The sequence below is a fragment of the Clarias gariepinus genome, chromosome 2 (assembly GCF_024256425.1).
Source record: "Clarias gariepinus isolate MV-2021 ecotype Netherlands chromosome 2, CGAR_prim_01v2, whole genome shotgun sequence".
Lineage (NCBI taxonomy): Eukaryota > Metazoa > Chordata > Actinopteri > Siluriformes > Clariidae > Clarias > Clarias gariepinus.
The window spans coordinates 26,882,925-26,896,031 of NC_071101.1; the positions used below are offsets into that span (position 1 = coordinate 26,882,925).

At 36.5% G+C, this 13,107-nt stretch overlaps 1 protein-coding gene across 1 annotated transcript; it reads left to right on the forward strand.

The window, feature by feature from the left end:
- The first annotated feature begins 1,602 nt into the window (after positions 1-1,602).
- On the forward strand, positions 1,603-11,992 carry prr5l (proline rich 5 like). Its single transcript, XM_053491167.1, is given in 10 exon segments — positions 1,603-1,848; positions 3,873-3,991; positions 5,405-5,485; positions 5,740-5,788; positions 7,427-7,484; positions 7,685-7,776; positions 7,926-8,060; positions 8,352-8,472; positions 10,723-11,012; positions 11,015-11,992. Coding segments are annotated over 9 exon segments (987 nt in total). The 5' UTR covers positions 1,603-1,848; positions 3,873-3,875; the 3' UTR covers positions 11,060-11,992.
- Positions 11,993-13,107: the final 1,115 nt, after the last annotated feature.

Sequence of the window (13,107 nt, forward strand, 5' to 3'; positions counted from 1 at the left end):
TGACAATTTTTGCAGCGATTTTAATGATTCATTTGAAGTTTAAAAAGCTTCAGTTTTCCTTATCCCTTATAAAGGCAATCCGCAGCGACTATGTAGATTTTATGTTCTACATAAATGAGTTATGCAAAGTATCTTGATTAATGATTAATTCTGATTGCATTCATAAATAATTTGAACGTTTGTATTTCCTAAGTGGAGTACGCGGACAGCAATGTTAACATTATTATGGACTATGTGCACAAAGAACCTGCATTGACCACTGTTCATTTGCATATATTTTCATGCTGCGGGGTTTACTAATCTAACCAGTGCATATACAGCAGGCTATTTGTATTTATATTTTATTTATGTAATCTAAAAGTTACATTTTTAATAACGTCCCTATTTTTAATAACGTCCCTATTTCTTATTTAACCAGTTAACCTTACAAAACCCCAAACTACTGCCTGAGTCAGACAGCGCGAGCCGAAATAAACATTTCTGGTGGGTTAGAAAAGTAAATAAATAAATAAAAAGAAAGAAAGAAAGAAAAAGGTCAAAATGATTTGGCACAAACCAAATCATCTGCATAAACCGAGTCCATCTGATGACGCAGATAACAGAAAAATCCTCAGTTGTTGTGAACAATTAGCCTAGTGCCAGATGTCATAAGTTCAGTAATGACTCAGCAGAGTTTCTAAACTTGGGTTTATATACAAGAAGCAAGAAGATGAAACTGATGAAAGTTAAAACGTGGAGGAAAAAAATGCTTAGTAGACTTAATCTGACCGAAGGTGCAACTGCATCCTAGACTTTAAAATATTACTTTGTCTTAATTTAACTTACTTTGTCTTAATGTTTTATTGTATTATGACAAAAATAATACTGCAAATAACAACAACGGCGTCATTATCATCATCATCATCAAAAAAAATTAAGATTTCTTTTGGTATTTTTATTATATTATTAATAATATGAAATAAGGTAGTTGTCACTGCTCCAATAATTATTAAGAGGTGGGAAGGAGTCTGCCCACTCTCTTCTGACTTCTTTTATCATCCAGACATTTCCAAAGCAAAACATGAATATCCGCTATGGCACTAAATACCCTGTCACATGCACCATCACTGAGATTCCATTTTGCCATTCTGATGTGGGATGGGAATAATAACTGAACCTGTTCAGCTGTGCACTATATATAAGATTAATTGATCGATTGATTGCTTGATTGATTGGTTAATCGATCGATCGAACGATAAATTGATTGTTCGATTTTCTTAGAGCTAAGAACAAAATGAAAATATAGAAATGAAATAGTAATAAACGACAAGCGTGAATCCAGATCAAAAAGCTGAATTTATTGCCTGTCCCATTCCTTCAGTGTCTTATTTACACTCGCACCTGTGCACACATGCCATTGGAGCTTTGGGAGATCTATTTTTAACAGTATTATTTGGACTAATAATCACTTAGAACGTTTATGTAAAACACTCGCTACAGATGCACTGCTGTGAGGTCCGAGGAGGCAGCGTGGCTGGGTGAGATAGCACATTACTAATGATGAACAGGACACAGACTCAAAACTTCACATTAACAGGCATAACGCGTATACTCTCATGAAAAGTGCCACTTGTGTGCAGATCAAGTGAAGCAGCAGTGTGTGACACATTAACTCCTCCCACACACACACACACACACAGAGCTACTTCGAAGCTCACTTCATCGCCTTCTTACCAGTAGCATTTCAGTCTTATTGCTGTGTCTGTTGTTTTAATACTTCGGCAGACTTTAGTCCTGGTGTATATGCTCTAAGAGAGGAGTGTGTGAGAAAAGCTGAGGCAACTTTATTCCTGCTGCGACCAGGACTCGGTGAGTGTGTGTGTGTGTGTGTAGGCAGGCAGCTCAGTTGTCGGAGATGCAGTAGCCTACTTTTGCTAAAAGTGTGTTTATTCCTGTTTGTTTGTTGTCAATACGCCGCTTAGAAGTTGAAGCGAAGTGCATTAGCAACATGAGATGCTGCAGCTGTTCTCTTACAGTAACTCACGTTTTGTCCATATGAAGCAAAAGTGCCCTGATACTCTCAGTCTGAGCAACTCAGACAGCATTCATTTAAACTATATCAAAACTTACTTCCTTTTTTTAAACCAGGCACAAATTTATATTGAGCGTTTTCTAACCTTTTAGTAATAATACAGTATAATAACTCCAGCTGTCTGACCTGCAGCTTATTTTTTCATCAGCTTCCAAAACTCAACCTGAGCTGGTCAGGCAGATGAACCAGGCTTCTGATTACTTGACTAAACCAATCACTAAATGTATGCTTTTTATTTTTTTTACAATTGGTTTACTGTCCTGTAAATTTACTTAATATTTTTTACAATGTTTCATTAGTAGCAGGTATTTAGAAAATTATTACATGACCTGCATTTATCAGCTGGTAAGGATGGTCTACCAGCATGGCCAGCTCTTTCTGTCATCTGGTAGCTGATCACACTAACTTGTGTTTTTTCAGCAGGGATTTGTCAACATTTATATATTATTATTATATTATTATTATTATTATTATTATTATTATTTATTTAGTTGTGGCAAAGCAAGAATGGCTTGTTTTCTGAATGCTATTTAAAATTCACATTTTTCTAAATCATTAACATCATTCTCATTTGAGCTAAGCTTACTTGATCTAATCAGGTCCATTCTCAGTCATAGGACCTGTGGCTTTAATCCAATTATCTAGTTGAATCCTCGTAATTGTCCTCTACTGACAGTTGCAGAAAATGATCAAAAGGTTCACTCTAAATGCCTGAACACAATAAAAGCCCAGATGTAAGGAACCTACAAATCCTACCTCCTAGCTGGTGTCTGAAAGCATGGCATCATAAGTGGAGGTCTGTAATATAAGGTTATGTTGATAAATATCATGTCTTTTCATAGGCAAGTTATCATTATAGTGTGTTTCCAAGAACTCAAAAGCTGCTCATTAATCAACAGAACTGGGAATAAGCTTGCCAAGCTTACATGCCCATGTTTACCAGATGGCAAGCAAGAGTGCCTTTCGTTTTCATTTACAGTCTTGTTGCTATGCATTTACTTAGACGCTGTAATGCGTCAATCTGATCACAGTTTTAGGAAATTGGTTTCTTGGAATTGTCTAGTCTGCAGCTTTGTTTTTAAACAATACAAAGTTCCAATGTGCCATATTATTGCCAGCCAGCTACTCACTGCCAGATTTATGCATCCAGGAAACATGCCTTTTTTTAAGTCAGATACATTAAGAATTTTAACACAGAGCGCAATTTTGGCAAACTTTTTTTAGACTTTCAAATCTTGTATCAGATGTGTTTGTTGGACTAAGCTACAGTGTGCTGGGATGGATTGCTGTCTGGATGTGTGAGCAGTATGGCCTGACTCAGAAATGTACAACGCATTCATTAAATATGCATGCATGAGTTGATGAGGCAGAGATGACATGAGGGAGACAGCTGTCATATTCACATTCGTGAACAGTTTCAGAATTCTATTAACAGAAAATTTAAGCCCATTATTTTATTAAAATATATAATTTGTTAATAATGTATACTGTGTGGCATAAACAACAGCCATGGGTGGTACATCATCATGCATGCTTTAGGCAGGAAGAGTTTAGACTAAAGGAAGTGAGCTCGGCTCTCAAAGGCGTTCTATGTGGCTTTCAGTATGACATGCGCATCTATCATTTTGAGTCACCACAGATATATATACAGTGTAAACAACACTCTTGTAACCGTTTTTGTACCCACTTTCCCTCACGTGAGTACATATCTACAAAGGAAACACAAGTTGACTTAAGTTTTTTTTTTTTTTCGCTTACTTGCATTCTTTCTTTTTTTTTACCTTGTGGACTTCAATTTCAGTGTATGATGGGATCTTTTCGTCGTCCTCGCTTTATGAGCTCACCAGTGCTGTCAGACCTGGCTCGCTTTCATGCCAGTTCACCATCTCTGCAACTCTCCAATGCAAGTATCTGGAATAGGTGGGTGTAAACCTGTACAGGCACACATGCTCATCTGAAATGCCCTAGTTTTGTTTAGGAGCGTTAGGGAAATTTTCTCAAATAATATAAAAAGTTTAAAAAAAATTTTTTTTTTTCAAAATCATATAACAATTTAAACTAGATTTTGTGAAGCTTAATATAACAGCTGAGGGACTTGTATTGATTCTTCTAAAATTGTTACATATACTGAGTTAAAGGCAGCATAATGAATTTAAATTGTTATGATAAAAACTATCCAGTTTTAAAGAATAAACAATGGCAATTTTTTCAACTGGGAATTTGTCATTTTTAAACCAATTGAGGTTGTCAGTGTGGTTTATACATCAAACCTCCAAATCAGTCCAATCTTTTGTTTAGTTACAGTAAACTATACATTCCTAGAATCAGTAAAGCACTACTGCTGTGAACCTATATTTCATCTTTATGATGTGTTTATTTACATTTAGCCTACTTACTGCGAATATTCACAAAGTGTAGAATTTCCAGGAGGTCTATTGTTTCCAAAATGTTTCAGTGCTGTATAAACGGGAACTGGGTTTTTACATAAGGGAGAACCATAAACAGTGCAAGGCAACACAATGTCTGTGCTGCTTAACTTTGTAATTCACAATGCTACTTGTTCAATAACTTAGTATGTCCGGAGAAGAGAATATAACAGCCCTGTTCATCAGCAATGATGCAAACTTTAAGGCTCACATAAACTCAGAAACTTTGGAAACGTTTATATGACTACTTAATTTGAATTGAAAGAGATAATGATGTGATGACTCTATTTAAGTAAAAGCAACTAGATTGTAAATTAGTAGCGTTTTTACCCACTAGGGCACGGGTAGCTCAGTGATTGATGTTGAACTACTGATCAGAAGGTCACTGGGTTTAAACCCCAGGGCCACTGTTGGGCTCTTTTGCAAGGCCCTTAAATTTCAGATGTAAATGCTAAGGAAAATGTAAATGCTAAGGTAACATGATCATACAAAAAATATGTATAAATTATACATGCTATAATTAAATATTATTCATACTTCCATGCAGTACATGAATAGGGGGTATTTTGCTCTTTGCCCTCTTCATATCTGTCTGGAAATAGGGCTGCTGCTGCCCAACTCTCAGGAAGTGTGAGCAGGATGTTATTCAGTTATAAGGGATTTGGGGCCGAAAAGGGAGGCTATGGTGACTTTGGAGACGGAAATACACATCCTCATTCAGTCAGAAAGAATTTACGCTGGAATTTTTAAATGCTTATGTGGCACACTTCTTGAGGAAGTCCTGCTTATTATTTATGCATGACTATGCAAGTTTGACTGCTTGTTTTGTGCTAATATTTCCATATTGAAATGGTGTAGTGAGAGCACATTTGGTTCCTAGAAGCTGATTCACTTGATGTGTTTGCAGTGTCCAATCTGCTGTCATCAAAGTATTTGAAGGAGGAGGGTTACAAAACAATGAACTGTACAGTCTGAATGAAAGCATCAGGTGAGGAAAAAATAAACCGTAAAATGACAAATCCGCACTGACAGATAAGAATGTACTTTTGTTTAGTTTTTGATGTTATCATTTTGTTAAATTATATTGTGGTAATACTTGTTGAAGTTTCATGTTCGTTTTTTTTGCTTTTCAATTTAAAGTTTCATGTTTCTGCTGCCCTTTTTCATAGTGCAAGCTAAATAGTAATAGGTTATCATGCTGTTTTAAGCTTAATTTGCTCCATTATATTTGTGTTTTCTTAGGTGGCTTCAAAGGACAGAACTGGGCTCCTTTATTACAGAATACTTTCAGGTATAACATTTAATCACTGCTCAGATAATGACCTTAAACTTTGATATTAAATTAGCTAAAATATTTATTATACACAATATTTAAATGCCTAACTAAAATTAATAGAAGTAAAAACATTTCCTTGGAAAAAAAATTCCTTCAACAAAATTCTTTCTCAAAAATATTTGTAAAAATGGTATGTAAAAACAAAAAAACATAAAGCAAAATCCGGTTGGACTAAGGTTTGGAAGATCCCAGATTCAAACCCCACAACCACCAAGTTGCCACTGTTGGGCACTTGAGCAACTGCTCAGATGTGTAATAAGATAAAAATGTAAGTCGCTCTGGATAAGGGCGTCTGCCAAATGCCTAAATGTAAATGACAAAACTAACTCAAAGTCACAATTTCAGAATTGGATGGTTTAGGTGTGTGTTTGTTTTTACACGGTCAGCGATAAAAAAAAAAAAACATGCATAACAACAAGCTGTTTGTTGCACCAGAAGCATCAACAGGCATCAATAGAAATAGATGTTTTATGGTTGTACATGTTTTATGGTTAGATAAGTAAAAAAAAACTTACTTTTTGGCCAAGCACAGCATCAGCTTCTGTAAAGACGTCAAATATGCATCCAAAAACCAATAATAAACCAAGTTGTGGTTATCACAGTTTTGTCTTTAAAACTTATTAAAAACCTTTTCTAAATTTGAGATGGATGTATATTTAACAAAATAAATATCAAGTGTAATATTAACAATTTAGAAGTATTCAGTGCTCCTATTAACTACAAATCAGTGTATATCAGGTATATTTTTTATTCCAGAAACTAGACTTTCTGCAGATAGAATATGATTACTTAAGTTTTTTTATTTGTAAAAACTATACCCAGTGAAACCTTGAATTGCGAGCATACTTTATTTCGGAAATGTGCTTGTATATCAAGACATTTATATTTTGAAGCGAATTTCTGCCATAAGAAATAATAGAAACTTAGACGATTCAACAACTCAGAAATATTCATATAAAAATAATTATTACAAAATGTAAAGTAAAAATAAAACAATTTAACCTGCACTTTACCTTTTGAAAAGAATTTTGTCTGTAGTGATTGAGATCAGAGAGAAGAGAGGGGGAAGGAGAGAAGGGGACTGCTGTGACACACACAGACACAAGCGCACACGCATGCACACAGCAGTTTACTGATAGAGCCTCTCACTCAACTGTGAAACTAAATATATACAAACACAAAATAAAAGATGCTTTACACACACCTGGTCACAGTGTTTTTAATAAACAGTACACACACGCATGGGATGTTGACCATACTAGACCGAGCATGGGAGACAATTAGAGAAGAACCACTGGCTCAGTTGTGATCATGTGATGCTCGGGGTCAAATCAAGAAGCACAGGTGTGCCACATGATCCTGGATAACACTTGGTGCTCATATATCAAGACTCGCTCGTTTATCAAATATATAAAAAAAATCTCATCTTGCATAAAGCTTAAAAAACCAGGTTACTTGCAATCCAAGGTTTTATTGTACAGCTTCTCGTGTTTGTAATTCTAAATATAAAGGGTGCAAATGACTCTTGACTTTTCATATTTGTTGATTTCAATAAATCCAAATGCTCTAACATTTCATTCTAATTTGACATAGGATCAGCTCTTGAACAAAGGCCTGGCACATATATTGGAGAAAATTCAGCTTCATGATGGTCAGTACTTAAGTATATAGCTGTACACATGTGCTTAGCATACATATCAAGCCATGCTTAGATTGGTCTACGTCCCCAAAAATATTGTAGAATTATGAATGTTGAGTAACTTCCTGACCCACACATGTTCTAGCAGGTCCCTCTGAAAGTAGTATAGAATATGAGCTAAGATTTCCTTCTTCTGTCTTTTTCCTTCCCAGAAGGAAACTGTCTCCAGGTTCTGTCTGAGATGTGGCTAAAATTTTTTACAGAGATCTTGCCAACTCTTCAAGCCATATTCTATCCTGTGCAGGTAACTGAGTAGTGTCATTTGCTTTAAAATGTTGTTAGCCAGCCCTAGTCTGTAGACAATGTGGTGACTGTGTGCGTGTCTGTGTGTGTGCGGTGTGTGTGTGTGCGGTGTGTGTGTGTACGTGCTGGTGCATGCATGCATGCTCACAGGGTCAGGAGCTGACTGTGAGACAGATGGCTTTGCTGGGTTTTAGGGACCAGGTCTTGTTAAAGCTTTCTCTGGAGAACCTGCTGCATACCGACTCATACCCTCCAGCTATAGTACAGATGCTGCTCATACTGCAGGTGGGAATTTTATTATGTTGCCCCTGTCTTTAGTTAAATACCATAATGTTTGTCTTTTATGCTTCTTTTTCTATTTTTTTATGTTTTACATAAAAAGTCGTGTTACAAAGCAACAAGCCCAATGACCTGATATTAAAGATAAAAATCATCCCACATGTTTATGCACGCATGCAAACACATTACACAAGTTCACAATGTACCACTCAGTTACTGTATTTTTCACTATTTACATCACATTCACAACCTTTAGAGCAACTCATTAAATGTCTGTGTTTTTTTTTTTTTTTACAGGGTATTCATGAGCCTAGTGGCCCTAGTAAAGAATACCACTCTCTAGAACGACTAGTGGATATGGTGATTTCACCTTACTTGAGTAACTACCTCTACATGAGCCACAGGGATTCCATTTCTGGTAAGAATTTATGTTACACCTGGGGTATAAAGGGTCACCTTGCATTCAAAATGTCAAATAAGCAGTTTAATATTAAAGTAATGCATCACCAGCTTCTCCTCATTCTGATTGCACAAATGAATAAAAAATGCACCTTCCATGTACCTGCACATTCATGCGGTTATCTAATCATCCAGTCATAAGGCAGCAGCTTAGTGCAAAAAAGTCATGTAGAAACAGGTCAAGATGGGCTGGTTTAAGTATTCCAGAAACTCACATACAACAGTCCCTAGAATTTACACAGAACAGAAAAGGAAAAAAAAACTTTGAGCAGGAGATCTGGGGGTGGAAATTCTTTGTTGATAAGAGAGGTCAGAGGAACACTGCAAGACTGGTTTGAGCAGACAAGAAGTTTACAATTACTCAAATAATAACTCTTTACTACCATGGTGAGCGGAAAAGCACCATAGAATATACACAACACTCAACGATGGTGAATAGGCTATAACAGCAGAGGATTCTATCATCTCCTAACTGGAACCTGATGTAGTTTTCTGCTGTCGTAGCATATCCACCTCAAGGTTCAGTGTTTGTGTATTCTTGCATGCTTTTCTGCTCACAATGGTTGTAAAGACATGTTTGTAAAGAGTATTTATTTAAATCACTATAGGCTTCTCGTGAGTTCCAACGTTCTGGATTCTCCTCTGTTCTTTCTTGTGGTTTGACAACATGCAGACCCCTTCTTTAGCAGGATGTTTTTTTTTTTTTACATATTGCTGTGTAAATTCTAAAACCACTGTTTTGTGCGTGAGTGTGTGTCTGCATGCATGTGTGTGTGTGTGTGTGTTCATGAGTAGTTTCTAAAATGCTTAAACCAAGCCATGTGGTAACAACACCCATGCCCTGGATAAAGATCAAAAGATGATCTCCATATTATTTTCTTTCATATCACAAAGATCATAATTTTTACCACATTCTGACCTTTGATGTGAGCATTACCTAAACCAATTGACAGGCATTTGAATGATCTTATGGATTTTGCTGCTGCCACGTGATTGTCTGAATGGATAACTGCATAAATGAGCAGGCGTACAGGTGTTCCTACTAAAGTGTTTGGTAAAATAAATGTGCATATACATCTGTCAGTGGTCATAATCTTATGGCTGATCAATGTATACATAATCTCCAAAACAGGTTAATGGACTACCATTCATTACCAAAAAAACCCACATAAAATATATATTTTTAAATAGCCCATAATATTAAAGAAACAGAGAAACTTTTAGACAAATAGCAAATTTCCTACAAATAAAAAAGTCATTCTATAATAATTCATTCCTGTTGCTGGGTAATTGTTTATTAGTTTTATTGGTTTGTTTATCATTTTATTAACTATGGAAAGGGAAATGGATATAGTGCAGAAAGGTTAGCTTTGTAATAATAGTACAGTTAAGCCTTGGATTGCGAGCATAATTTGTTCCGGAAGTGTGCTTGTATATCAAAGCACTCATATTTCAAAGTGAATTTCCCTATAAGAAATAATAAAGAACTTCAATGATTCATTGCACAGCCCCAAAATATCCATAATTAATAATTAATACGAAACTTGCACTTTACCTTTGAAAAGAATCCAAACAGAGCAGTGCTTCTGTTGTGTGTGTATGTGTGTGTTTGTGCGCACATGCTAATGAAAATACTTCTTTGTCGGGAAACTTCATTAACAAGGAGCCTTTCTAATGACACTTGCACCCGTTTTAGTATCACTAAAGTACACGTGTGCACGAACAATACGAGTTACGCACACGCACTGAGACCGAGCATGGAAGACGATTACCCACAATTCTACAGCATGCGAGAGAGAAGAACCATTGGCTCAGCTGTGATCATGTGACGCTTGGCAGACAAAGCGCTTGGCAGACAAAGATAAAGTCCCTCGCAATCCAAGGTTCCACTGTATATGCAGAACAGTATACAGTAGCATATTTCATCAGAAGCTGAGTTTATTGTAGTTAGCTAATTGCTCTATTTTCCCCCTAGTGGAATAACAGTTTCCAACTCTTTTTAATATGTGAAAATAGTCTGTAAAACCATTTTGATATAGAACACGGATTCTTAGTTTATTTTGGGGGATGGATTAAAACCTTTATCAGGCCAGTCCTTATTTGTTAGCTGTATGTAAGACACAACTGTTACAGACTATTATAATCACAGTACTTGCCTTATTCATACTTGGACATAACCTACTACTTTGTCTTTCTACTTTGGCACCAGGGTCTCGTTTAGAAAACAGTTTGGAGAGTGGACCTCACTTTGGCCAGCCAGAGATCACAATCACACACTTCGCACCAGAATCACTGCTGACGCCCCTTGTGGAACAGGAAGGCGAGGCATATCTAGAGAGAACCGGTGGGATACGGCGCCACACGGTCGCTAACGTTCATTCAGACATCCAGTTTCTTACCATGACAAAAAGAACTGATGGCAGTAATAAAAGCCAGGTGACAAAAGCAAAGAAAACTGCTTTCCCCAGGCCTTTCTCTCGTCAACTGTTAATCCTGGACTCTCAATCAACTACAACAAAGTCACAGATATGTCAAAACACTGCTAAGATGAGCTGAAAACTGTTTTTTGGTCAATTATGGATGTGCTTTTATTTAAAAAATAAACTATGCTGTGTACTAATTATTTACAATATGAGCACTAAGAGGCTTGAAAAATGTGAATTTGTTTCAGACCAGAAAAGTAGGAATCATAATTTACCCCAAACATAGACTTGTTCAGGTAATTAAATTAGAGGATTATCACAGCAGTTAAAACGCAGTATGGGCCAATTCGACTACTTAAAAGTGTTCAGGAGCATTCCATTTTTAAATAATCAGCCAGTGGGGTTTTCTGTGAAGTTGATACGTTTGTATACGTTTGTTTTGGCCATAAATTTACATACATATTAATTTACACAAGACGATACTTAACTGAGACCTCTACAAATTTTACCTATGTTAGAGTAATCTACTTTCAACTTTCCTTCACAGTTTTTAATGCCTTTTGTGTACATGGAAAGCTGTAATGCTTTCTTAGAAACTATACAGTATAATGTTTCATTTGAGTGTTTAGAGCAAAAGGGAGAAGAGTTAAAGAAACATGCAGTATAATTAGGAGTATAATTGAGTCATGTCCTATGCTATGCTCTAAAAGTCATGCTCTTTTTCAGCTGTACAAGTGGCAAAGCTGTGTGGAATTTCGGCTCTGCTGCGCTAACACTGTTTACACAGATGTAGTATTAGGCAAAATCGTTGTAGGCATTCAGCTGTTTGGGATTAGAGACTTGACTCCACTGTGTGACAATTTTTTGTTTGTTTGTTTTGAGCCTTTTTATTATGTAATGTTCATTATCAGTGTAGTGCAGGTGCTGTCCTACAGTGTAATTTATTTCATGAAATATTTTAGAGTCTTAATTATAAATTCAATTTAAATGTTATGACGTGTTCATCATTGTGCGGTGTTGTATACATTTGTAGTAATAAAGTGTTACGTTGTGTAATTCTGTGTCCTGGGTTGCTTAGTAAATCTTGGTTAGTCATAAAAAATGTTAATAGATACGATTATAACTGCATGTCTAAGGCACATCTTTCTGAACATAATACACTGCTTATAACTGTAATCCAGTGGGACACTTGCAAGAAGGATTGTTTCCTTTAGGACTAAAATCAACCCTTAATCAATGAAGTCCTCCTAGAATAGAAAAGCAGTTAAGGAGCTTAAGTGGCCTTATTTTAATGCTGATCCTTGGGGAGAAAATCTTTGTGTGGGAGCGTTAGAGTATGACCCTGCTTAGGAGAGTGAAGGTGATACTTAGGGAGAGTGTAGCCACAGATAAAAGTACTAAAAGAGTGTTTGGGGCATGGGTACTAAATATGGAAAAGTTTTATGTGTATTTTTCTCATGCCATTCAAATACTGAAATACTGACATCTAAGTAAAAATCAGGGGGAACAAATACCACAGTCCAGTGTCTCAGCAGATCATAATTTTTTTTTATCGGTCATTAAAATTTTGGGTCTCTGGCCAGGAAACTCCCCAGATCTTATTTCTATTAAGAACTTGTGGTCAATCCGCACGAGGCAGATGGACAAACAAAAACCCACAAATTCTGACAATTTAACAGCATTAATTATGCAAGAATGTGCTGCCATCAGTCAGGATGTGGCCCAGAAGTTGATTGACAGCATGCCAGAGCGAATTACAGAGGTCTTGAAAAAGTAGGGTCAACACTGCAAATACCGACTCTTTGCATGTATGCAATGCTTGTAATTATACTTCAGTATACCGAAATAACACTGAAGCAGCAGACTTTGTGAAAAATAATATTTGTGCCTTTTGCAGAACTTTTTGCCATGGCTGTACAATTTGTGCAAGCATAAGCTCTTTAGCACAATGCAAGCCAAAACAATACAAATCTTAGAACATACTTACACACACACACACACACACTATAAGAAGAAGTTCCTCCGCTGTGTGAGGCGGCATTTCTAGTTTATTGACTTACACTAGGTGGCATCATACAGGCAGTTGGGTTTAAATCCCACCCCGAGCCACAAGAGGGCAGCGTAACAACATCTGCCTGGCCAGGAGGTCGGGGAAACAACGTCAGGGGGAA